The 24,108-nt window shown below is 35.2% G+C and overlaps 1 protein-coding gene across 4 annotated transcripts in view; it reads left to right on the plus strand.

Moving 5' to 3' along the window:
• Positions 1-24,108, plus strand: part of khdrbs2 (KH domain containing, RNA binding, signal transduction associated 2) — an 89,718-nt gene that overhangs the window by 6,649 nt on the left and 58,961 nt on the right. For all 4 annotated transcript variants that reach the window (XM_032553949.1, XM_032553948.1, XM_032553950.1 and 1 more), the window contains exon 2: positions 9,040-9,167. In XM_032553949.1, the coding sequence (XP_032409840.1) occupies positions 9,040-9,167 (128 nt within the window). The remainder of the gene's footprint in view (positions 1-9,039; positions 9,168-24,108) is intronic.

The following is a 24,108-nucleotide window of genomic DNA, read 5'->3' on the forward strand; positions in this document are numbered from 1 at the left end:
TCTAAAAATTGATTTCCACTTATCTACCTTTCTTTATTGTTCATCAGTTGTTATTCACATTTTTCTTGTATCCATTAAGGCCTGCCCAGGATCCAGCGGTGACCGAGCTTGCTGTCACAGATAAACGGCAGCTCTTTTAGTGTGATCTATCAAAAGGACGCCAAAATTACATCTCAGGAAAGAGATGTAATTTTGGATTGCATTTTCAGCATTTAGCAGACACCCTTACTGAGAATGACTTACAATGAGTGCTCGGGTCAAATAAGATTAAATTCCAAGGTCACGGGCATTTCCAGTAACAGAAACGAGTGAATGTGCCAAAGATTCAGCTCTCAGACAATAGATATTAGACAGCAGATTATATTACAAAGTTTTTAATATACACATAAAAGAGGGGAAGATCCTCACAGCATGATTTTTCATGGTGGGCATGGTATGTGGAATTACTTTTCCACCACAAAATATTACATGTTGAGCAAAAAAATATCTACACAGAACACCTTCTTCTTTCACATGCATGCTGTTTTTCTTTAATAGATTCTGACAAATTTGAAATGGGATTTGTTTTGGGGGTTTTTCAACAGTGACTAAACAAACTATTATTCATTTAGGGGTATCAGAGTAACTTGTAAAGCAATGTATTATTTTTGTCAACTTTACAGCCACAAGGTATTTTGTTTTCACCAGATAAAGTCCTAATGAGATTTATTGGAGAGGGGGATTATGACATGACAAAATGTGAAAAAGTTCAAGAGGCAGGAATGTTTTCATAAGGAACTGTTCAGTCCTTGTAAGAACTTCACATGTCCCTTGTTTTTGTTGCTTTAGAACACAGTTCAGTTTTTAATGTCTGCCAATGAGTTAGAATTTCAATAAAAAAATTCATAAAAAGCAAACAAATGATGTACACAACTGATAGGTAAGTGTCAACATATGAAATAGTACTGTTGAATAACCACTAGAGAAAAAAAAACTAAACATGAATAAAAGAAGAGAACAATTACCAATAAAACTGTTCATGTCTACCTCCTAAAACCATTTTCTAACACCATTGGCTTCAAATTACATTTATGCAAATTAAACTGTAAACTGATAAATAGTAATCTGTATGGTTTTTAATTCTACCTGCCATATCAGTAATTTAAAAGAAGAGTGATCATTAAAAATCCATTGTGATTAAAATGATAAATTACCCCTTACTTTTAATTTGTAATTTTTGTCAAACATAATTACTTTTCGACTCAGCACACTTCTCTGTAGAGAATTTGAACATAGCATTGTAATTAGACTAGATGGCCTCTGTGCATCACAGTTAAAATCACATAATCGGCATGTGACCAAACACTTGGTCGCATGCGGCTTGGAACACTTCTTCCCAGCTGCATGTATTGTTTTTCATCCGTCTGTGTTTGAAAGAATAGGCCACAGTTCATTGTGCATCTCATAGTTCAATCCCCCCACTCTACCCCTTTCAGGCATTGTAACATATTTCATGGTTTGATCTAAGCAAGCAATCACTTAGAGGGGAGTAATTACACAGATTCATTTTTGCAGCCAGTGTGAAGTTATTATTGTAAATACTGTTCAGTGGTTGGAAGAAATCTGTGAATAGTTGAACTCTCTGCTAAAGCACTTAATAACAAGCCTCTGCTTTTTGGCCTCTGTCTGCATCTGGCATAGCAACCTCTGGTTCAAAGTATAATATAATAACAATTTTGCTCCCTATTGATTGGTTTACTACTATGTAAACAAACATTTCCAAGAATTTTGACGTTAATAAACAGGATAATCAAATAGGTGTGAAGCCAAAAGCCCTACTATCACCTTACACACCCCATGTTTTAGTTATTTTTTTTTTTTAAGCTTGCACATCAGATTTAGGGCTATTCAAGGTCCCCTGTCTTTCATGCACCTAGACAAAGTATAAAAGCAAGTTGTGGTTAAAAGAAAGAAAATAGTCAAAGAAGGATGCTTACTGTGTGCAATTTTGTCTACTCAAAGCAGACATCAGATTCCTCAACGACCCTGAGTTTGCTCCACTGGGCGTGATGATGTGCATGCTTCATGCTCTGTTTTATCTCATCAAATCTCAGTGTGACATGACGGTGCAGCAGACTGGAGATTAATCAGATGTATGTTGGTGGAAATTAAGGCTGATTGGATTGATTAAGGTGTCATTTCATCACTGTATGCCTGTTTTGTCTAGATTCATGTTTCTCTGTCAACCCATTGGAAAAGCACATTTCCACCCCTCCTGCATAAACCTCCTCTTACAAGCCCCAGCAGAGAGACGAGATGATTTTATACCACAGAAACTGTTTGTGATATGTGTACACATTTCAAACGGCTTCTTCCTTCTCAGTAGGAGAAAAAAAAACTGCATGCTAACATAGACTTTCCAGCAAATAAACAGACATGGATTAGGAATATTGTGTGTCAAAGAATAGTATGTTTTTCCTGCCAGTTTTTGGTGTCAACATATTAAACGTTATAGTCTCCACATTTAATTTATAGAATTTCTGGAACATTGTTTAGGTTACTTTGATGCAGTGCAAGTTATTCTCATCAAATCCCTTCATGCTGTCTTTTGTAACTTGTGTCTTTTTTAGTTTTCTCTGTTATTGGTTAGATTAGAACAAACACAAGTAACACCATTCGGAAAAAAATTGCACTCAGGAGATTATCAGGTGACATTTAAAGGTGTCAATATTGGGTATAAAAGCAGTTTTCAGTGAAGACTTGTCTTCTTCTATGAAGAGATGTCATTGCTTCTTGCTTTCATAAAGAAAAAGTTGGTCAATTATCAACATACGTAGCTTTTAAATAAATTTAGAGATGACAACAACAGACTTTTCGAAGAGATGATTCTACAACTTTGTGAAATATGCATTTTCAAAAAGTAGATATAAATATGCGCTAGGTCTTTATGTTTATTTTTTTCTTTAATTGTAAAACAGCAATATCGCACAGAACACTTTTGGTAATTCACATCAGAGCAGCGCTAAAACACCCTAAATTTTGGCTGAATTTGTTTTGAAAGTAAAAGCGAAGATTTCCAAATGAAGTTTTAGAGATCTAACAATAAAACTTTTCATCTCACTTTTGATTTGACCTTATCTTTGTAAATGAATTGGGCCTTGAGGAAATAAATTCTGAAGGCCCAAACCAAATAGTTCAAGCCAAATATTTGTTCTGGTTTGTGCTTTCTGCCCTTTTTACATGATTAACAGACTTTAATCCAAAAAATAGCTTTCACCTGTTTGTATGCAGTATTTTCAAAACAGCTAAAGTGCCCTGCACTAGCAGTAAGTTTAGACTTCCTGATGTCCAAAACACTTCTACATGTAGCTGCATCGTTGAAATTGAACATCCAGTATCTGCTAAGCTTTTAAGCAAATTAAATAACAGATTTAAGTTTGTGTGGCATTCTTTCTTTTTTTAAAAGAAAAATTCTTTCCAACTTTCCTTCACAGGGAATTTATACATTCCTTTCCCATTTCAAGGATAAATGTACTTCAAACTGTTATTTGGTCTCTTTTGGTGCTCTGTGTCACTGCATACATTCCGAAACCGATGTGTTTAACTTTAAGCCATGGCAGGCTGACTTAGCAAATTCTCTCTTTTTCAGCAGAAACCTTGTCTCTTAACTCGTAGAATTGCACACATACATCTGGCTGCTGTGTGGTTGATACCTTGTTATGGTTTTTTTTCACTGCTGCTTGCTCTGAAGCAGCACTGATGCAGTTCGGGCAGTGAAACAAAGGGGATCAGGGGCACCAGAAAAGCCACTAAGAAGGTTTTACTCATTCAGTCCCCCCAAATGAGATTTTTTTAAGCCGACAAGGAGGACTGAAAGAAGTGACCTTCAAAGTGCACTCGTTCTACTCTGATCTTTAGGCTCCTGCTACTCTCTACCGTGCTCTATACAAAGATGATATCAGCACTCACCTTTTTCTGGATTAAATAGTGTAAGCTCATTTTCTTTCTTTTCTCTTCTACACAATTGACTGCTGAATTTACAGACAGGCTGTTGTCTAGAATAAAAGTTTTCCAATATAACTGTTATTCCAAAGTATAATCTAATTTCTAGCCAATTATAGATTGTTGATGTAGTCAAGTAAAAAATTCTATTAGAAATATTTGTAAGATATACAGTACACTTCTCAGTCAAAAACACTAATTAATTTTTAATTCAATCTAGATCCAAATTTGTTATGTACACTGGAAACCTAGTACTACTGCAACACATTGGTTGGTCTTAGGATATGTATGTATTAACAATATTTAAAATGTAAAACATAGCGTACTTACTCCATGGAGTCTGAAGCAGACTCAGAGTGGATGTCTGCAAGACATGTCTGCACCAAGATCAATTTTTACGACTGGATCCGCATTCCCATTTTTATACAGCAAACTGCTTGGCGGAAAATGTTGTTCACATCAAACTGTTTTGTAATCAAAACTGAGCTGATAAACCTGAAAGTAAGTGCAATATGTCGCAAGAATGCCCATCAGCCAGAATGCCACTAATGACTGGGCGGTGGCTGCCCTTTTGGAGAAAAAGCTTGTTTAGCCGCACAACTAGCTTGTCACATTTACTACTATCTATTCAAATTGTGGTAAATAAAGAAATTTTACATGAAAAATGAATTCAATCGGCACTCTGCCCTATGAAATCCCGATAGTCTGGGGACAGTGTGCTCGCAGTCTGCGTGGCTCACAGAGTACGGCACAGTACGCCCCAGTAAGTGGCCCTTTTATTCTTAGTTGATGGAAATATTGATGAAAACTGAGAAAGCCCGGTTTTCCCAATGGCATGCGCAGCTTAAAGATTAGATCAAGGGTTCAGAGTGATGTTCTTCAAGTGTTTCATTCTGTTAACATAGTTTCTCAAAAAAAATTGATGTTACCCAAAACTAGCAAGATAGAATTAAAAAAAGAACTGTTACCATGAAATACATTGCTAGAAAGACTGTTAACTTGTTTGTTGTCTAGAACACAGCCACAGACATCCTGCATGAGGAAGGTACTCTCCAAATGGTCACAGTTTGAAAAGCTGACTGTTCATAGAATTCTGCCTCCAAGCATATTTTGCAAAGTGAAATCATTTTCCAACATCCTCTCTTCAGATAAAAGTGAACTCTGGGCTGGAGGTCTAATGTGAAGCTTCCATAGTCAATAAATATTTGGGGAGCCATCTCAGCTGCTGCTGTTGCCCATCTGTGTTTTCTCATGTCTAAAGTCTCCCCTTCGTGCTTCACTCTGATGCCAAGCTATATTGACTGGCCAGCAAACTCATCTGACTTAAACCCCGTAGAGAATCTATGGAGTATTGTGTAGAGACACCAGATCCAGCGATATAGAGAAGTTGAAGTTTGCTAATGAAATATCCTAAGCTTTCTTAAACCTCAGCAGACACACATGCTGTTTACCTCCATGCCACTCACCACTGACACAGTAATTCATGCAAAATTATTGTGTAATTTTGCACATGTGATTTTTAACGAGATTCTAATTTATTGAGATGCACCTGTATGTGGAGGCTTCTGTTCTGTTTAAATGTCACAAATAGAGTTTGTGAATCATGTCTACTGATAGGAATAAAAGGTGAGCTAGTTTTCCAGTCTGATTAACTTTGATTTTCAACTGGAGGTTTTAGTTAAACTCTGTTTCCAATTGCAGGTGACTGCAGTCTGGACATTATCTGGTTCACTGACATTACATTACTAAAGTCATCCTGGAACCTCTGCAGGAAACATGTGAAAGCACTTTTATGTACAATACCAGTTACAGGTTTGGGCACACTTTCCTCATTCATCTGTAATTAGTTTGGTGGTTCTGGTATTACACAAATAACAAAGCAAATATTGATCTGTTTTCCAGAAGGAATTGAGTTTTAAAATTTCATATTGTTTTTCTAAGATTAAATCTTTAACATGATACTATACAGTATGGAGTTACAATGAAAATCACTGGAAACAAAATCGTAATTGATAGAAATGCCTGCAAGTCAATATTCAGCTTGTGACCATGTTGTGGTTGGAATGAGGATTTTGTTCCTGTATGTATAGTATGTAGTTCTGGGAGATTCCTCAGCTTTTTGTCTGCATAGTGCTGTTTGAAGTCAGTCCTCAGAGTTTCTATAGAAACCAAGTTATAACTTGGTCTCATTTGAGTAATGAAATGTAGTATTGAGGAGGATCTGTCATGTTGTCGGCCTGTTTTCATGTAAAGACTGTGAAAGAATTAGGCAGGCTGCACTCAAATGAACAACTCAGACAAAATTTGAAGTCAAAGTTGTTGTTTTTTTTTTGGTTTTTTTATAAGTCATGGTCAGTACCCAAGATGTCAGTCAAAAAGGCAGAAGTATCCAAATCAGTGGGCAGAGGCAGAGTCAAAAGAGCACCAGGGATCAACACACTAGAGGCAAAAATCTAAAAAAAACCCAAGCCTGGAATCCTTGGTAATGGAAAAAAACTGGAATGGAGGGAAGGGAACATAGTAAATAAATAAATGTGGGAGGTGAAGGTGACTGGGAGCAGTTGAGTTCAATTAAGCATGCTTGAAATCATAGTAGAGCTGTAACGATTCCTCGAATGATTTGAGTACCTCGATTATTAAAATTTCTCGAGGCAAATTATCTGTCTCAAAGCTTTGTTAAATTATGTTTTACTGTTTGGCGCACCTTGTTGCACCCGGTTGATTATTTGTGTTGAGCAACGCTCTCACTTCGCCTATGAGTTGTTGACAAATGCTTGCAGCTAGCAGCATAATATCCAAGTTCGGTTGGGGGGATTTTATTGATTGATGATAATGTCTGGGTTTACATGGAATACAACAGCCTTTCTCTTCCTGGAGCTGCTGCTTACTGCCTGGCGGGTGTATGCATGCAGGCAGATAGACGATTTCTAAACTACAGAAAAGTAATTGTTAGAGTCAAATATGAAAAATTGGACTGATGTTCATATATGATATTAATACTGCTATCATGGCAGTATTTATCAATATTTTACTTTATAAAGTTTTTGTTTAACAATATTTTTTATTACTCAATTAGTCCTCAGAATATTCAAAAGATTACTTGATTACTAAAATAATAATTGACAACAGCCCTAAATCGTGGTCAGCAGAGGTGGGGCAGATAAAGGCTTTCATACGACAATGTAGAGATTTTGCAATACTAATTATTCAATGCCTGTCTATGTTTGCTTTATTTATGTGAAATCTAATGGACTAAGTGCTTTTCTTTTGGCAAAAAGGGAGTTATATTTATTGTGAGTCAACAATGTTGGTGTTACCAAATATTTGAAAAATAATAATTTCTTATTCAATATTTTTTCCCACCCAATAAATGCATTTAAATTAAAAGGTGACCTTTTCATAGTATTATAATACGCTGCCGTTATACATGACTGTTTTTATTACACATCTTTACCAGGGAAATCAATAATTTCAGTTTTTAAAGAAATACTGTTGTCATTATTGACTTCAGCACAAACCCAAACATGAATACTGCCACAATTCTGGGTGTTTGGGTTTTGGGATATGTTGGTGCATATTTGGTTTCCCATGATCCCTGTGTATTCCTATAGTCATTTTGTCCAGTTCCTCTGTTACACTTCAGTTAATTGTCTTCCCTCACAGCTGCAATCAGTTTTTAATCAACCACATCAACAAGGAACATGGGAAACATTGTTCAACAATCAGTTTTCCTGCATAAATATCCCTGTCAGACAACTCAGATCCAAGGCAATGTTATTTTGGATTTACCCCTGGACTTTCATTTTTGATTTTTCTTTATTTTTAAATAAACTATTTGATTTTCACCAGCCTACATCCTTCCTTCCTATCAATAGGAATATTAGTTTCAATGGTCTTAAGGTTTGTTTTAAGCATACCTGTGGCCAAAATGTTCTATCAGGTCACAGGCTTTTTTGGGCATTTCTTTGTGGTCTGAGATTGCTTTAATGCATTTTTTTAAGGATACATAAAATATACCGTGTTAAATGACTCCAGAGTTTGAAGCTGAAAATCAAATCTTTAAAACCATGAGTCACAGATTCAACTGACCATCAAAGGATTGAGAATTTCATTGTGTTGTAAAATTATTTGTGAATTTACACAGTGGGATCCACAGAAGTGTGACAGACTACATGATTTTTTGTAAGTGTAGGAGCTCAGAAGGGATTATTGATCTCCTTTGATCCTTTTTGAGGTCCACTTCAAAACAGAATTTGTACATTCTGTTTCAGAGGACAGTCCCCGGCTAGCTGAAAAACAATGGTTTCTGTTTTAGAACACTTACCAGCTGGAAACACAATGGAGGGAATCCCCAGAGTGATGAAAACTCCTTCATGTATCCTCCACAGACTATTTTATTTATTTATGCGCTGGATTTGCAATGCACTAAATACATGTAGGTGCAAACACAACCACCAGGTTCAGGAGATGAGAGCAATTTGCATCTATTTTTGCATTAAGTCGCAAAAAAACTGCAGCAGGAGTAAGATATCTGCATGTTTCTAAATTAATAAGTGATGATAAATTCTTTAAATGAATTAATTCAGAGGTGATTAAAAAACATTTATTCAAGTCAAACTATACAATTTAAATATTATTATAAGGTGCCTGAGCAAATATACTTTCTAACTTAATTACAACAGAAGAACAACATTTGTCCAAAATTACATTAATTTCATTTGAATAAAAAAGTGTCTTGGGGCCAACTTGTTGACTCCTCTTCTCAGGTCCCTGGTCTCGCAGGTGGGAAATACTTCTCAGTGAACCTCATCCATGTTGCGCAATAAGGAAAGATTTTCAACTTACTAATCAAAAACATGATTTCAAACATAATTTATGCAATTTGTTTGGTTTGAATAATGAATTTTAGGCCCATGACACAAAAGAGATTCTGCCTTCTGTGACATTCCTGACCCATTTTCTTAAATAAACAGCGCATATTTTAATTTGATAATATGCACATGTAATCCTTTCTAATCTTGTTCTAAGTTTTTTTCATTGTGTTTAATGCTTCTGCAGAGATTGGGAAATATGAAGGTGATGAGCTGAAAAAAGACGCGGACACAAAGAAATACCTTGATATTATCAGCAATAAAAACATCAAGCTCTCTGAAAGAGTTCTTATTCCTATCCAACAGTATCCAAAGGTAAGAAACTACAGTTTCAAATTACTTGACTATTTCAGCTGTAATGCCAATACTCTGTGCTTGTTTGTGTGTTGTATCTTCTGTGATTTCAGTGGTTAATTGCTGAATGGAGACTTTTGGTCTGGGCTTCCTTGTTTGGCTGCACCTGTCAACAAGCACTAAAATTTAAAAATCTCTCTGGGCTTGAAACTGCCTTACGGAGAGCCCCCGGATGGTGTCTGTTTATTTTGATGTAGTCATCAAAACCCAAAGTTTTCAGTAGACTAAAGCACCCAAGGGTACAGTGAAGAACAGTGGTCATAAATCACTGTGACACAGTGCTCAGGATTCTGAGTTATGCAATGTCGGTACTGGCAAAGTCTGAAATGTAGCCTAATGAGACTTCTCCAGCAGGCAGTTTAGCATCAGGGAGCTGCTGGTTGAGCAAAAGTGAAAAGATATCCTTTCAGTGTAATCACAGAAAGCACAATTTCTAATCACAGATTCATGCACAAGGTATGAATATATTTCACGCTTTAAGTTATTCGTTTTTAATGTATTCATTTTTAGCTCTTCCATTCTGGGAAGTATCATTAGTTACATCTTTGTGTTATGCTGCACTGCTGATAATTACTGTTATCAGTCATTACATTTCATCAATATGAAAGGAAAAAAAAAGTCTGAACATTTTAATTATAGTCAGTTAATTATTAATATTAGTTCCTCTGTGTAATATGTAAGACTAAAAGCACTAGAAAAGGTATGAACAAAATATTAAGTAAGAGCTTTGATGTTACTGTGCAGAGTTTCCCTTTAGCTATTCAAGATTTAATAGAGATTTTGAGTCTGATTTCTTGTCATTGATTTTTGTAAAGCTCTGACCTGCACACAGATATTTTAATATATTCTAATTTCTCTGCTAGAATTAAATAATATAATTTTTTCTTCTCAAAAAGTCTGTTGTTACAAAGTAATCTCTCTCTATCAAGGAAAATGTCTAAATATTTAGTATGCATACATTTGCATAAATAGGCCCAGTGAAACAGTATTACATCCAGTTTCCTTTACTCTTTTACAAATCAGATTACTATTTTATAAACCTCAAAATCTAAAAGTGCATATCATTAATATTGTCTGCAAAAGCCGTTTTAAAAGATGCCAGCATCATTCAACTTAATATTTTAAAATACATAAAAAATGATTAAATGCCTTCACTTTTTTCTCTTACATGAGAGATAATTAAATAATCAGTTTATGCAATATATTATCTTAAATAGCAGTCATCCTTTGATTATGAACATTTGCAGCATTACAGTCAGAAAGGACTGCTTTCTGACTGTAAGAAAGCAGTACTTTTTACCAAAGGAAGAATATTCTACCAATATCCTACCAAATAGTGCTTGGAAGCACTATTTGGCAGGATATTATATTTCAAGTGCAATGCATGCAAATCCTGCATTCCAATAATATATTTAGCTTGTTGGACTAATTTTTAATTCTCTCACTTGTTGTATATTTTTAATGGTTAAGATATTACAGCCCAAAAAGTGGTTGATATATTGTGATAAAGGGAAAAAAGAGAGTACTCTTATTTAAAATTGTCATTACAATGTTCAGCAGTAGTCTTGCTGTGGAAGCTTCAAACAGCCTTTATTTGCTTGATCAATAATTATTTACATTCAAACCAGGGCAACCTCATAATATTTGTGTGAAAAGGAGAAGCCAAGATTGCACAGCTATGCCAGTTAAAAGGATTTTATATATTTTTTAAACAAAAACACTCATAATTACAAAGTGGACATTTTTAACACACCTATACCAAGATTAACAGCAGTTTTTTTTTTTTTTGTTTTGTTTTTTTTTTTTACAAAAATCATTAGTGGATTACAGAAATAAAAAATATAAATTACAGGGAAAGAAGCTTAACTATTTAAACTACAACTTGCATGGCCACCTTTTGATAATTTGTTGCACCATCAATGCAAAATAGCACTAAATTGTTTTCCTTAATAAAAAAAATAACTTAGGACCAAAAACATTATTTGTTCTACAAACATTGCTTTGTTTTCTTGAAACAAAACAAAGTAACACAAAGTACAGCTGTGAACTTCTGTGTTTATTTAGCTCATTTGGAGTTGATAACTGATTGAGCCCCTTTGTGTGATTGTTTAAATTTGCACATCTTTTTCAGCTTCATTAAAATCGTAAGCTGTGTGGAGCTTTTCTTTCAGTTAGACTGATTTAAATAAGTTCCCTGGTTAAGTTGCAAAGGGTAATTATTTGAATCTGCAAATACATTTAGCTTAATTACCAGTGGCTGGTTTATGAATGAAATGCATTAATTTGCTGCAAATTAATACAGCAAATTAATGCATTTAAAAAATGTCTTTTTTTGACTAACATAATGTCAAAAAAAGACATTATGTTAGTTTTGAAAAGGTCTCTGCAAGTTCTTATTCCACTTAACAGAACTGGACCTTGAACAGAAAAATTCTTGCTGAAATGTGATTTATAAACTTTTGAGACTGAATTGACAACACGTTTCTTTGGAGCCATACTCATGTTTTCCAATGAATAACTGAGTTGATAAAGCACTATAAAAGTACATACTATTTACCAATAAATCAAGTGATATGTAAGTAAATGCACTCAGCTTAAAAAATAACAAAATATAATATGTTAAATAATGTCTATTGTTTTGAACATATTATATGTATGTGATCAGTAATTGCTAACAGTAGTTACTAAAATAAAATAAATCCCACCTATGATTTTGGGCTCAGGAACTGTAAGATTTCAGAGAAGATGCACAGCATATTGTATCTGATTTTCGTGAACTGAGTAGTTTTCTTAGAAGGAACTTGTTGCATCAACACTTTATTCCATCACCATATCAGCAACTGAATAACAGCATCACAGCTTGACATGAACCCATGCTTGAGCTCAACTCCCACTTAAAAATCAGTACAGCTGTTCTTTGTTTTGTTAATGTTGTTCATTGCTCCAGTAAAACAGCTCATACAATCAAATGTATTTTTATTGTCCCTTACGCTCAAATTTCAGACATGTAAAAACATTAAATATGTTTTATCACTGATATGTTTTGCTCTCATAGCTTGATTTCAGTTGTATGCTCAGCTTTGAACTTAGTGTAGATGAAACTATAGTACGTTGCAAAATCCCACTTCTGTAAAAGAGAAGACTTTCTTGTAACACATCCTAAGGAACTTTGTTGCAAGCAGCCTGACAAAAATACACAACGTGTTCTCAACTTGGTGGAAGGTTGATGTTTGGAAAAGACCAACTGCAGCATTCAAAGACTATAAACCAACACCAGCTGTGAAACACAGAGGTGCGACTGACTTACTTTGGAACTGCTTTGTGGCATCAGGATCTGGCCACCTCACTATTAGAGAATGCACCATTATTTCAACCATTTTTAAGAAAGAACTTGACAAAAATGTGAGACCATCTGGCAGAACTTAAAACTGGATTATGCAACATGAACGTAACCAAAAATATACCAGCAAATACTCCAAGGACTTACTGATCAAACAAAAGGAGAATCCTGGGACAAGAGAAGGCCCAGATCTTGTTCTTGTTAAGATGGCGTGGGGTGACTTGAAAATGACAGTTCATGCAAGAAACCCCTCAAACAAAGATGAAAGTGAGAAGTGAGGCAAGCTTTCCCTTAGACCTCTAAATAGTAGATAGACACAAAGAAATATTTTAGTTACTTTCATTTGAAGTTATTTTAAGCAAAGAGGGTAATACTATCATTACGTACATAAGGTGTCCTCAATATTTTCTTCAATAGAAGACACCTTTTTGGGTGATATCAATTCTAAAACAAGGTTTACTTTAGGTGTTTTTCAGTAATTAAATTACTTTCTTTTCCCATGTTCTTCTATTCATAATGATTTCTTTTGTGAGGGATATGAACCTAACTTAGAGCCAACAAAATCTATGAAGCTGCTCCATTGCTTTTTCATGCTTTAAAGCTGCAGTACGTAACTTTTATATGTATATTTTTTTATTAAAGTTGCATTCCTCAACTTTAATATAGTCCTCATCAAAATGAATCATCATCTTTTGAAAATTTTACTAATAGCATAAAATGTGTGTCTTTTACACCAAATTAACATTAGTAAGACAATCTTACGGAAACAAAAAAATAAAAAAGGGGCAGCTTTATATTTTTCTCTCCCACACATATACAGTACAGACCAAAAGTTTGGACACACCTTTTAATTCAAGGAGTTTCCTTTATTTTCATGACTATTGACATTGTAGATTCACACTGAAGGCATCAAAACTATGAATAACACATGTGGAAATATGCACTAAACAAAAAAGTGTAAAACAACTGAAAATACCCCTTATATTCTAGTTTCTTCAAAGTAGCAACCTTTTGCTGTGATTACTGCTTTGCACACACTCTGCATTTTCTTGATGAGCTTCAAGAGGTCGTCACCTGAAATGGTTTTCACTTCATAGGTGTGCCCTGTCAGGTTAATAAGTGGGATTTCTTGCCTTATAGATAGTCATGAAAATAAAGAAAACCCATTGAATTAGAAGATGTGTCCAAACTTTTGGTCTGTACTGTACATTCACTCAGAGAACCCATAGGACATTAAATGGAATCAGTTAGCTGCTTCATCCACAACTCACTGCTGTGACAGTAATTAAGGCTTGTTCAGGAACTCTTAATTCTATTAAGCTGATGAAGATCTCGAAAAAAGTAATCTGTATTGACTTTTTGTTTCATGTGCTATGTATTGTTTAAAATTTAGTCCACTCTGTTTTACAAACTATGCAGAACTGTGAATGTTGTTTAATGCCAACATAGGTTGCTTACAAATAAGTAAGTGAATACTTGGGAGAAGACTTATGATTTTTGCTCTGTGCATACACATGCATTTGTCAGTATGAATTGGAATTTAAATTTAAGAACGACATTTTCATTTTTTAATCAATGGAAATCCTTGAAGCTTGCATGCAAACGAGAACTACTCAGGCATATAACATATGTATTTTAATAAAAATCACACACATAAACAAAACAGAAAACACTGACTTAAAATTGTGCTTCTATGTATTGAACTAAAACTCTTTTGTCTCTCCAGATTAAAGCTGCAGTAGAGGGACAGAGCAGTTGTCCAACATTTTCTGTGGCCTAATTGCACAGTCAGCACTTCCTGTGACTGCAGTGTCACTGTCTTAAACATCTTGGTAACACTGCACTTTCAGTTAATGATAATTAACCACATAAAGCAGCTTCTTGAAAAGTATCCACCACAAAGAATAGAATAAAGCAGAAAAGAAAGAGATGTCGTGCTTGAAACATAAAATTCTTGCTGATATAACATCCAAAATATTTACATTTTTGCACATAAATGACCATTTACCCATGTCTGAATCATTGATCATGATTTTAGAGCAGAGGCATTTCTAGACAAGACACCAGACCAGGACAACACTAAGCAACTTCCTTTATTTTACTTGGTGTGGAACTTATTTGTATGTCAATTTTTTTCAATAAAATAAACCCTGTAACCGCTGCTAATAAATGACACTTACAGTACATTGACTGTCTGCCTCTGGAGGCAGAACAAAACATAAAAAAGCAAACCATTTGTTCAACCAGTCATATAACAGCGCTCGCTCAAGCTTACAGCAGCCATCTCGCTGCAGAGTAATTAAATGCAAGATAATTAAATTGTTACTTGAGAGACGTCCTTTGCATGACTTCAGATTTGCAGAAGCCAGTCATGGAAGATCAATGTGTCAAATCGAACACCGAAGAAAAATTTGCATGTATTTGTCTATGCCTATACATGGCACAAAGACAGATACACGCTGCAAGTTGTTTCCACTGTCGACACATTGGAGCAGAAGAAGCACTGGCGTGATAAAGAAGGCAGCTGTTATTAATCTTCACCTTTTGCTTCACAGTCACGCCTTGTGCTGAGAAAAATAAGTGTTTGGTGTAGTTTGTGTATCTGTCTTATTATTACTGCATTACAAGGGAATTGATGGTTTTATATCATTAATTACTAATACAGTGTAAATTTAAAAACTGTTAGTGACTAAAAGTCAGGACCATGCTCAGCTACATTTGAAATAATGAGCTGCGTCAACAGGGGAGTTGAAAAATAAACATAAAAAGTGATTAAACATGCCTGATAGAATCAAAGTAACAGTCCAGGTATGCTTTTGATGAGGGGATAACATTTTAACATGAAGAAAAGCTCAAAAAGTTGGTTTTACATAATACTACCCCTTTAATATAGAACTGACAGCAACATTGTTGGACTAACGATATAATCCAGACAGAATAACAGAAAAACTAGAAAAGTGTGCTCTCACATAAACACTCTAATAAGTGCTAAGTGTTTCGAAGCTAAAATATGGAAAATGTAATACTTAACTGGCAAATCTAGGATTATCATATATAACAGAAAAGATTTGAAGTAGCAATAAAGAAAATCATATAACATTGTCCACTTGGGATGAATGAAGTCATTTCACTTTACTGACAACATGGGAATTTAAGATACACCAGGCCTATAAAATATTTAGACTTGACATTTAAAGCATTTTGTAGTAGACCGAAGCGCATCAGCAAGTAACATATAGAGTGCTTTTACAAAAGGCATCCGCATTGCTTTTGTTTATCAAGTATATGATAAACAGTATATGACATGAGTGTGACAAATTTATGTCACATTCATCTTCCATGAGATGTACTGTATATAAATGTGTAATGCATAAAATGGGTGTATATTTTACTGTCAGCCAAGAAACAAACATTTTTGGCCACTTTTAAATCAAAAAACCCATTTGTTTAGAGTTGCCTTTGAATAATTATAACTGGAACATAGATTAATTCAAGAGTGAATCTCATGTTTTCATTACTTCTCACTGGTGTCTTACTACTACAGACAGCTGTCAGATCTATGGTAGTTTGGGAATAACCTGAAGAAAGTTTGAAGTCAGATTCAAACTCAGGATCTTGGCTAATTGGTTTATGCTTTGATAAATGCATTCTTTTTTTTAGCAAATCATGAATGCACTTAGATACATATGGGGATCATGTGCTGCGTTTCTGAATATTACAACACTTATCGTTGCCTTTTCTTAGCATTAAATAGTCATTGTTGTCCTCACTACAACCTCAAATACAGTGATGCAGTGAAGTGATCAAAGAAACCTTTTTTTGTATTTTTCTGTAATATAATCAAGTTATGGCATCCAAAAATTTATTTTTCTGTGATAAAAGCAGGAAAATATACATTTGTCCACTTTAGGTTTTGATGGATGTCTTTTGGTTCATGCTGACATTTATTAAGAACTTCCATACTTTCTGCATGGAGCCATAAAATATGGCTTTTCACCAAAGAGGTTCTTAATCAGAGCTGGTGAAAAAGCCAACGCTTAGCTCATTCTGTAAAAGTCAGACCCATGTCTTTACAAACATCTAATTTATTGATTTATGTATTCTGTTCTTTTGTAAAGAATTGTAGTCCATGGTGACAATTTAACCACACACATAATGTTATTTATCCCAGTATCCTTGCAAACAGATGCACTACTATCACTACCTTTGTTTAACAATTCTTAATCAGCTGATTTCTGATATACACCAACTGTTGAAAACAGGACTTAAAGACAATGTTTAGGGCAAGACCTATAAATACCACCTGGAGATATAAAAAAGATCAACAGTGTTAAAGAACTGAGCAGTCAATGGTGTTTATGAGTTTAGGGGGAAATAATCAGCTCTGAGAGCAGCTGTAAGCGGTGAATTGACCTACTTAAACTCGGTGACGTGTGACTTTTAAATAAACTGCAGGATGATAAGAGACAGTCAGCTTTTTATTCTGACACTAATGCAACATTTTATTCTTGTTGAAATGCTGGTGTCTACACGTTTTTCATTTTTATGTATTTTTAAATATTTTAAATTTGATCAATGAAAAATGGGACTAAATGTTGAAATTTTAAAAAATTACGCTCAAATGTTTTAATTGGCTGCTGTTTTCCCATGAGCCTGTCCCCCAGCTCAGAAAAGCAATTATTTTCTCTGAACCCACAGACATTGTGTACAAATCCAATCCAACCCAACTCATTTACTCCAAATAGAGACGCACGCCCCAAGTAAAACCAATTTAAATTACTTCCAGTCCTGCTGGCTCACTGGTGTAACTTCTCCTGTTTTTAGCTTTTATTTAACATCTTCGAGCTCCATTTTGTCACTTGTTGCAACTGCACAGTGAGTCAAGTGTAAATCTTCTGGGATGTGTGTGTGATTGATAGGAGCGGAGCTGATTTACTAAGCACTAGAACTGGTTTTGGTAAAAAAGTGCTACTCCTCCTGGTAGATGCATTTTGCAAAACTTGAAATTTGAGGCACAACAACTCTACATATTTATATTGTTGTTTATTTAAATGCTTAATTCAACCATTGGATTAGAATAATTAAAGCATTACTTTACAATGTTAAATATTTTTTCACTGCAGAATTTTTGCAGTTTTCTTACATTACTGTCGTGCTTAAAAATATGCCCACGTTGCCATGTGCTTTTTGGCCACAGTAGTTTTAATGTGTTAAAATATTTCAGATTTTAGTTCATCAATCAGTCTTTGCTGCATTTCTTTATAGCTTTTACAGATAAATTGTCCTGACGGAGCAAAACTTTGTGCTCTCTCACTAACGAATGTCCCACATGGCATGCAGCCAGAACAGCTCTGATTTCAGAGTCAGAGGCTCCATGAGGCCTCAGCCGCTTCATGTGTTATCAGCAGGCTAGCAGCAGGAGATGAGGATTATCCCAGCACATCCCTAAACCTCAACGTTTTCTCCTGGTTTAGCCCTTTTCTAACCCCCATTTGCACTGTTCAAACTCACCACTACTGGCTAGTCACGACCCCACAAACCCTGTTGTTTCAGGGATGTTCAAACCCGCATCTTTTTGGCCCTGATGGCTGCTGTTGTAAAATTTTAAATTTGTGAACATACAATGCTCTGCCAACATCAATTGTTCATGTACCATCTAAGTGATGAAAGCAATTTGCATGTGTAACTGCTGTAAAATTATTAACAAAGCTTCTGTCACCTGTGAGTGCTTATCATTTTTTAGCTCATTGTTGCACAGCTATTAAAATAATGTCCTTCAGTGGAATTTGGATGATGTGTACTGTTACAGATTCACCCCAGTGCCTTGCATCATTCAGAGTGGACAATTTGGGGGCTTTGTTCACCATCTGCAGAAAAAAATCTAAAATGAAGCCTTCTGTTATTTTGCAGCAAGTGAAATTGTAAATTTGGGCTTGAGGCATCCATCCAATGAACTAATCAACACTTTTTAGTGTTTTATCTTGTTAGTTATGTGATAAAATATAATGTTATCAGGAAATGGCAATATATAATTCTTAACTGCACTTGCCTAATTTTGACATGGACAAGAGACAGACTTATAGAGTTTTTTCAGTAGAAAAGGAAAGATTAAGATAAACTTTGTCATTTTTACTTTACATGAATTTATTTTTGGCTCATTAACTAGACAGCTAGATTTGCATTTCATAACCTTGGAACATGGGGTGGCTTTAAAATGGCTGGTATTGTCAGATGGTTTTGTTTTCTATTTTGCTTGTACACTGGTAGGTGAAAATATGATTCCTATTAGATGTATTCAATTTAATTTTCATTGGCTATTACTATCCTATATTGCTTTGTAGTTTTTGGGTATGCAGTCTGTAGATGCATTTAAAAAACATGATTTTATGTGTGTTTGTGATACAATTTTAAGCTTATGGCCTTGGGTTATTGTGACCCTTAAATAATTCCTCTACAACCGAGACTCTGCCATACAAATGTAATTTTTGGCCGCTGTGGGATGTCGGTGTCCCAAGCAAAGGCCTATCATGCGCAAAGGTGTTTTGCTTAGATAAGTAATGAATACAGTGAAAGGAGTACAGAGTGTGAATTAAAATTAAGCACTTGTATGACAGCATCTCAGTTGTGCTTCATGGTACCACGGGCTAACTGTTTGTGTGATGGCTTTCTGTGGCACAATGCTGTTCATGAGATGTAATAAAGATTAAAGGTCTGTCCACGACCTTCCCTATTACATTGTTGTCTTGGCTTACAGATAAAACAAATTCTGACCGGGGTTGTTAGGATATTATGTTTGTTACAGAAATTTAAATAGTTTATTTTTTTAACATGTGGCTAATGATCACTAAAGAAAGTAGCTGGTAAATATTACTAATTTCCACAGGACTGTGTAACAATCAGGAAAATCAACATGGTGTCTTTAAATTCTAATTATGCATATTGACCTGATATAGGACACACTACTTTGTCAAAATATAGAATTCAGGGTTTTAAGTCACTTTCACAGCCCCAGCTTCACATATCACTCAATTAGATATGCAGGCTGCTTCTAAAAAGCATTTATAAACATTTACGTTGCTCTCAGGAGCTCAGTAAATGATAAACAAGTCTGGGTATGGCTGTTCCCAGGAAAAAGGTTCTAACATAGTGGAAAGAAAATGTAAGGTTTGTCAGAGGGGGGATTATGGTGTGGGCTTTTTAAGAGTTGGGTTTAAATCACGTGACTAACGTTAGCCCTCACATTTCAGTTCCCAAAAAAGTTCAGGTTCCATAAACTACTTTAGGTTTACACAAACAACTGCCAAAATATATGAAACAGCAAAATCTTTGTCTTCCAAACAGGTCTCATGTTTGTACAGTGCACCCTGCCTATTCACGGTTTGGCAATCAGCACAGAACGAGGCCAAACATCTCAGTCTATGTGTTCAGCACATTTTTTTTCTCTTAACACAATGCTATGTACTGTTAAAACCCCCATTTCGCCCCTGCCCCCCGAAAACCACTTTTTATGGGAAATGCAATATTGTTATGAGATTCTGGAAAAAGAACTAAAATATTTTAATGGAGGTGCTGTACCTGACAAACAGTAGCCTGGCCATTGCCTTCTTACTCAATTCTGCTGAATTCTCATCTCCCTTAAGAGCTCAGTTTAGAATTTCTCCCATTGAGCTCAATTTCTCTCTTTGGGCTAATTAACAAACACAAGGAGTTGTAAACGATGACCCCAATGTTGTGCGGCTGTTTTAGAATTTTAGTATTTCTATGGCTGTAGTTTTTCAATGGGAGCAAAGGAAGTGAACAAAGCCATTAAGTTCAAATACCAAATTAACATTAACGGCCATCTTGTTTGGCTCAGCACTTCTCTTTTCACAATGAGGGTTGCTTCCAGAACAGAAAATTTCCAGTAAGCTTCATAGCATGGAACTGGTTCATTATATATGTTACAGGCAAACGTTGCATAAAATTTAAAATTTCAACAGTCACTTCTAGCAAGAAATTGGTTCTAGCTGGTTCAGACCCTCTGAATGAAGCAAAGTGTGGAACAAGAGATTGTTTTTTTTACCAGGCTAGAGAAACAGTAGTATCTTTCAATAGCAGCTGTTACTTTGCAAAATATTTGAAGACAGATAAGATATAAGATGCTCTGTTGGCCTAAGATGTAAAAAATAACTAGTCGAGTCACAGTTACCACCAAACATGATGTGTCCTTTCATATAACGTCACATGATCAAATATTAGCAATTGTTGAGAAAACTGCAGTCTTTTTGACCAAAGAATGGGGCCTTTTTCAATAAAAAGAATATGAGGTATATTAGAGCAATACAATATATTTAATTATAGGGTTTGTGTAAAATTTCAATTGTAAAAGACAGCTGAAAAGCAACATTTTAGTAGATTAAAATATTGCACTGCATTCTCTCTTTCTCTGTTCCAATAATATATTTGGCCAGTTGGGTGATGTTTCTCTTCCCCCGAGGCCTACACCTGTCATAGATTTCAGACTATGCGACACAGTTTGGGATTTTCTCCTTTTGTTTGTATTTTGTTTTTTTAATATCATTCTGAAAAAGAGAAGAACATTTTTAATTGTTATGGATATCGTATTTTAGAATATTTCTCATCCATATGGAATTTCCTAATCTAGTTCAGCCTCAATGACTGAATAGAGATCTTTGCAGTACGCTTCCCATGTGTTTCCTTTGGAGCTCTATTTGTAAATTTCTGTCTTTTCTATGTTGTCGAAAATAGGAGATTTTCTAACAGGAAAGCTGCAGCTCTGGCAGGAAAATACAGTTTTTTTTGTTTTGTTTTGTTTTCAGTACCAAACAGCTCTTGAAGCTTAGTGTCACTTCAGCATCACGGGCTGATTTCACATGTTGAGTGAAGCTGAAGCAAGGCCACAAAGTAGAATGTTTTAACTCTACAAATACTTCAACATATAAGCCAACAATATAAGTCACTTTAGGTGATTACGTAGAAAGTAATGTTGAAATAGGTCTCTTGAGATTTAATTTCTATACAAACTGAAGCTTTTTTTTTTACACTCAGTAGAGGTAGAAAACATATCTGGTGATTCTGATTCGAATCATTTTCTCAGCCTTCGCCACAGCAAATCTTGTCCCCCTTACAGAGGACCCAAATGGTGATTCGTCAACTTTCTTTAATGTCTGTGGAGCTCTAGCGAAATACTCCTCTGACACACCTTCCATCAAGTCCTCCACAGCTGTCATTAAAGCACAAACTTCTGCCTGAGGCGTTAATCCTCCTATCACACAGGAGCTGGATTTCCCCAATACCACAGCTCACTAACCTGGCAGTGAGTGCCTCAGGACGTGTTGACTGGCCCCAGTGCACAGCATAAAAGGGCAGTACATTTTCGAGCCCGAGAGATTAAATGTTGTTCTGTTGTTCAATTTGTGTTGCCAATGTGCTTTGTCAATATTTTTTGCTTTTTATGGAACTGACCTTATACTGAAGCATGGAAATATGCTAATTTGGCACCAGTAGTCACCTTGAGGCTGCTTTGATTTATTTTTTATTTTAATTTGAGATATTTTTCAATCATTCATCAAGATACCCTTGATAAGTGATTGATGATTTTTATTGACCGTTTTGTTATCCTACCGTTTGGAGCATGAAAAATTTGGCCATGGAAGAATCAAAATAATAGAAGTAACACAGGCTTCTCTTCCCGGGTTTAGAAATTATTATCTACTGTTGTTGTCAGCAAACTCAATTATCCACATACAAAGTTGGTTGGCCAAAAGGAAATCACCATGATTTGAATTGAACTCAAATCACAAGTTTAAACAAAGAACTTTGAGGAAAATTTCACAGACTCACTATGTGGTTATGCTCATCCACAAAAGAGAGCAGGTCTAGACTACAACAAACATTTAGGTCTGCTGAGAGGATCATTAGAGCTAACCTTCCCTCCATCCAGGACTTGTACAGGTCTGAACTCAGAAAAAAGGGCAGGTAATATCTCTGCAGACTCCACACACATCATGAATACAAACTGTTTGGACTTTTACCTTCGGGTCAATGCCACAGAGCACTTTTTGCAAAAACCAGTTTCCTTCCCCCGGCCTGTCAGTTTGATGAACAGTTAACAGAGTGCCTAGATCAATACCATGCATATTTCCACTATTTCAGCCTTGTCTTTTTTTGTAAAAACATTTTATATACAGTATGTATATACGCATTTGCAAAAACAAAAACTGTAATTCTTACATTAATTTTTACATATTCATATATAAAATGTTTTATTCTGACTAAAGCATGCAGTAGTGTAGTTCTCATTGTAACAATAAATACTTAACTGTGCATGTCATTCTGTCTAGCTGCCAATACTCAGGTCATTTCTCTCATTGACCAGCACACTTCTCTGGAGGCCCGACATTGGTTAGTTTGTGAAAGCTGTTATGAAGACCCCTGTTCCTTCTTGTTACTCAGAAGAAGACGTCTCACAATCCACCCATGTTATTTCAGCAATCAACTCCGAACCCAAATTGTATACTTTCTGAAAAACACAGTCACTTGAAAAACTGACAAAAAACAAAAAAGAAATGAAAAAAAAACTCTTCAACAGACAACAAAACATAAAACAAAATAAGTTGCTCTCACATTCTGGAACAAACCTATTACAATAGGTATATCAGTGTTACTAACACTTTGATTCTTTGTATTTCATGAATGGAAATATTCATGTTAGTTTTTGGTTTTTTCATACTCATCTCCTAAATGATGATTTTTGCTGACCACTGAAAAAAAGTGAAACAAGAGCATTTCTGGACATTCTAGCAACTAAGAGAAAAAAGTCCAACTATAGCCCATCCACCCCTGCTAGAACAAAAGCATAAGTTAGGTTAAATAATATAATTAATAAATAATATTTTCTCCAGTTGATCACTATATTACTTTGCAGTTACACCATCACAAAAGCATGGACTGCACAGTAGAAAAAAAAATTTAGTAGCCGCCATGTTTTAATCATCCACTGCACATCCAATGCACATGCAACTTGAGACTTCTTGAAACTTTACAAAAGGCTGCACCAAAATTGTGAAGGTTTGCAGCTGCCCTTTTGATAGCTTGGAAGATTTCTTTTGAATGTCACTTTATTCTCTACTTAACTTTAGATAATGTGAAATAGAAAATTGAGTTTATCATTAGGACTTTTCCAAATTGTTCATTGGCATTGCAAATATTGTTTCTATTGGCAAATGGAAATAATACCAATAAATTCAACTCAACACACACATAAAATGTTTTGTCTGATTTAATCTCAAACACTAAAAGATACTGGTCATGTGTGTATACAGTGTGTTTAAATATCTGGTTTTAACAATAGTTCTGTACAAGCATTACCTTGATTGTTTGATTCAATGGTGAGTTAAACATTACAAAAACTTCACTGCAGGACTAAACATAGCTCCTGAGTCACAGAAGATTTTCACTTCCTTCCAAGCACACATGCAAAACTCTGTAAGCTAATCTCAATTTATTTAGTGGACAAAAGATGAAAAATTGAGTGGCTGGATAAATGGATTTCCACATCTA

Source organism: Xiphophorus hellerii, chromosome 22 (assembly GCF_003331165.1).
Source record: "Xiphophorus hellerii strain 12219 chromosome 22, Xiphophorus_hellerii-4.1, whole genome shotgun sequence".
Classification (NCBI taxonomy): domain Eukaryota; kingdom Metazoa; phylum Chordata; class Actinopteri; order Cyprinodontiformes; family Poeciliidae; genus Xiphophorus; species Xiphophorus hellerii.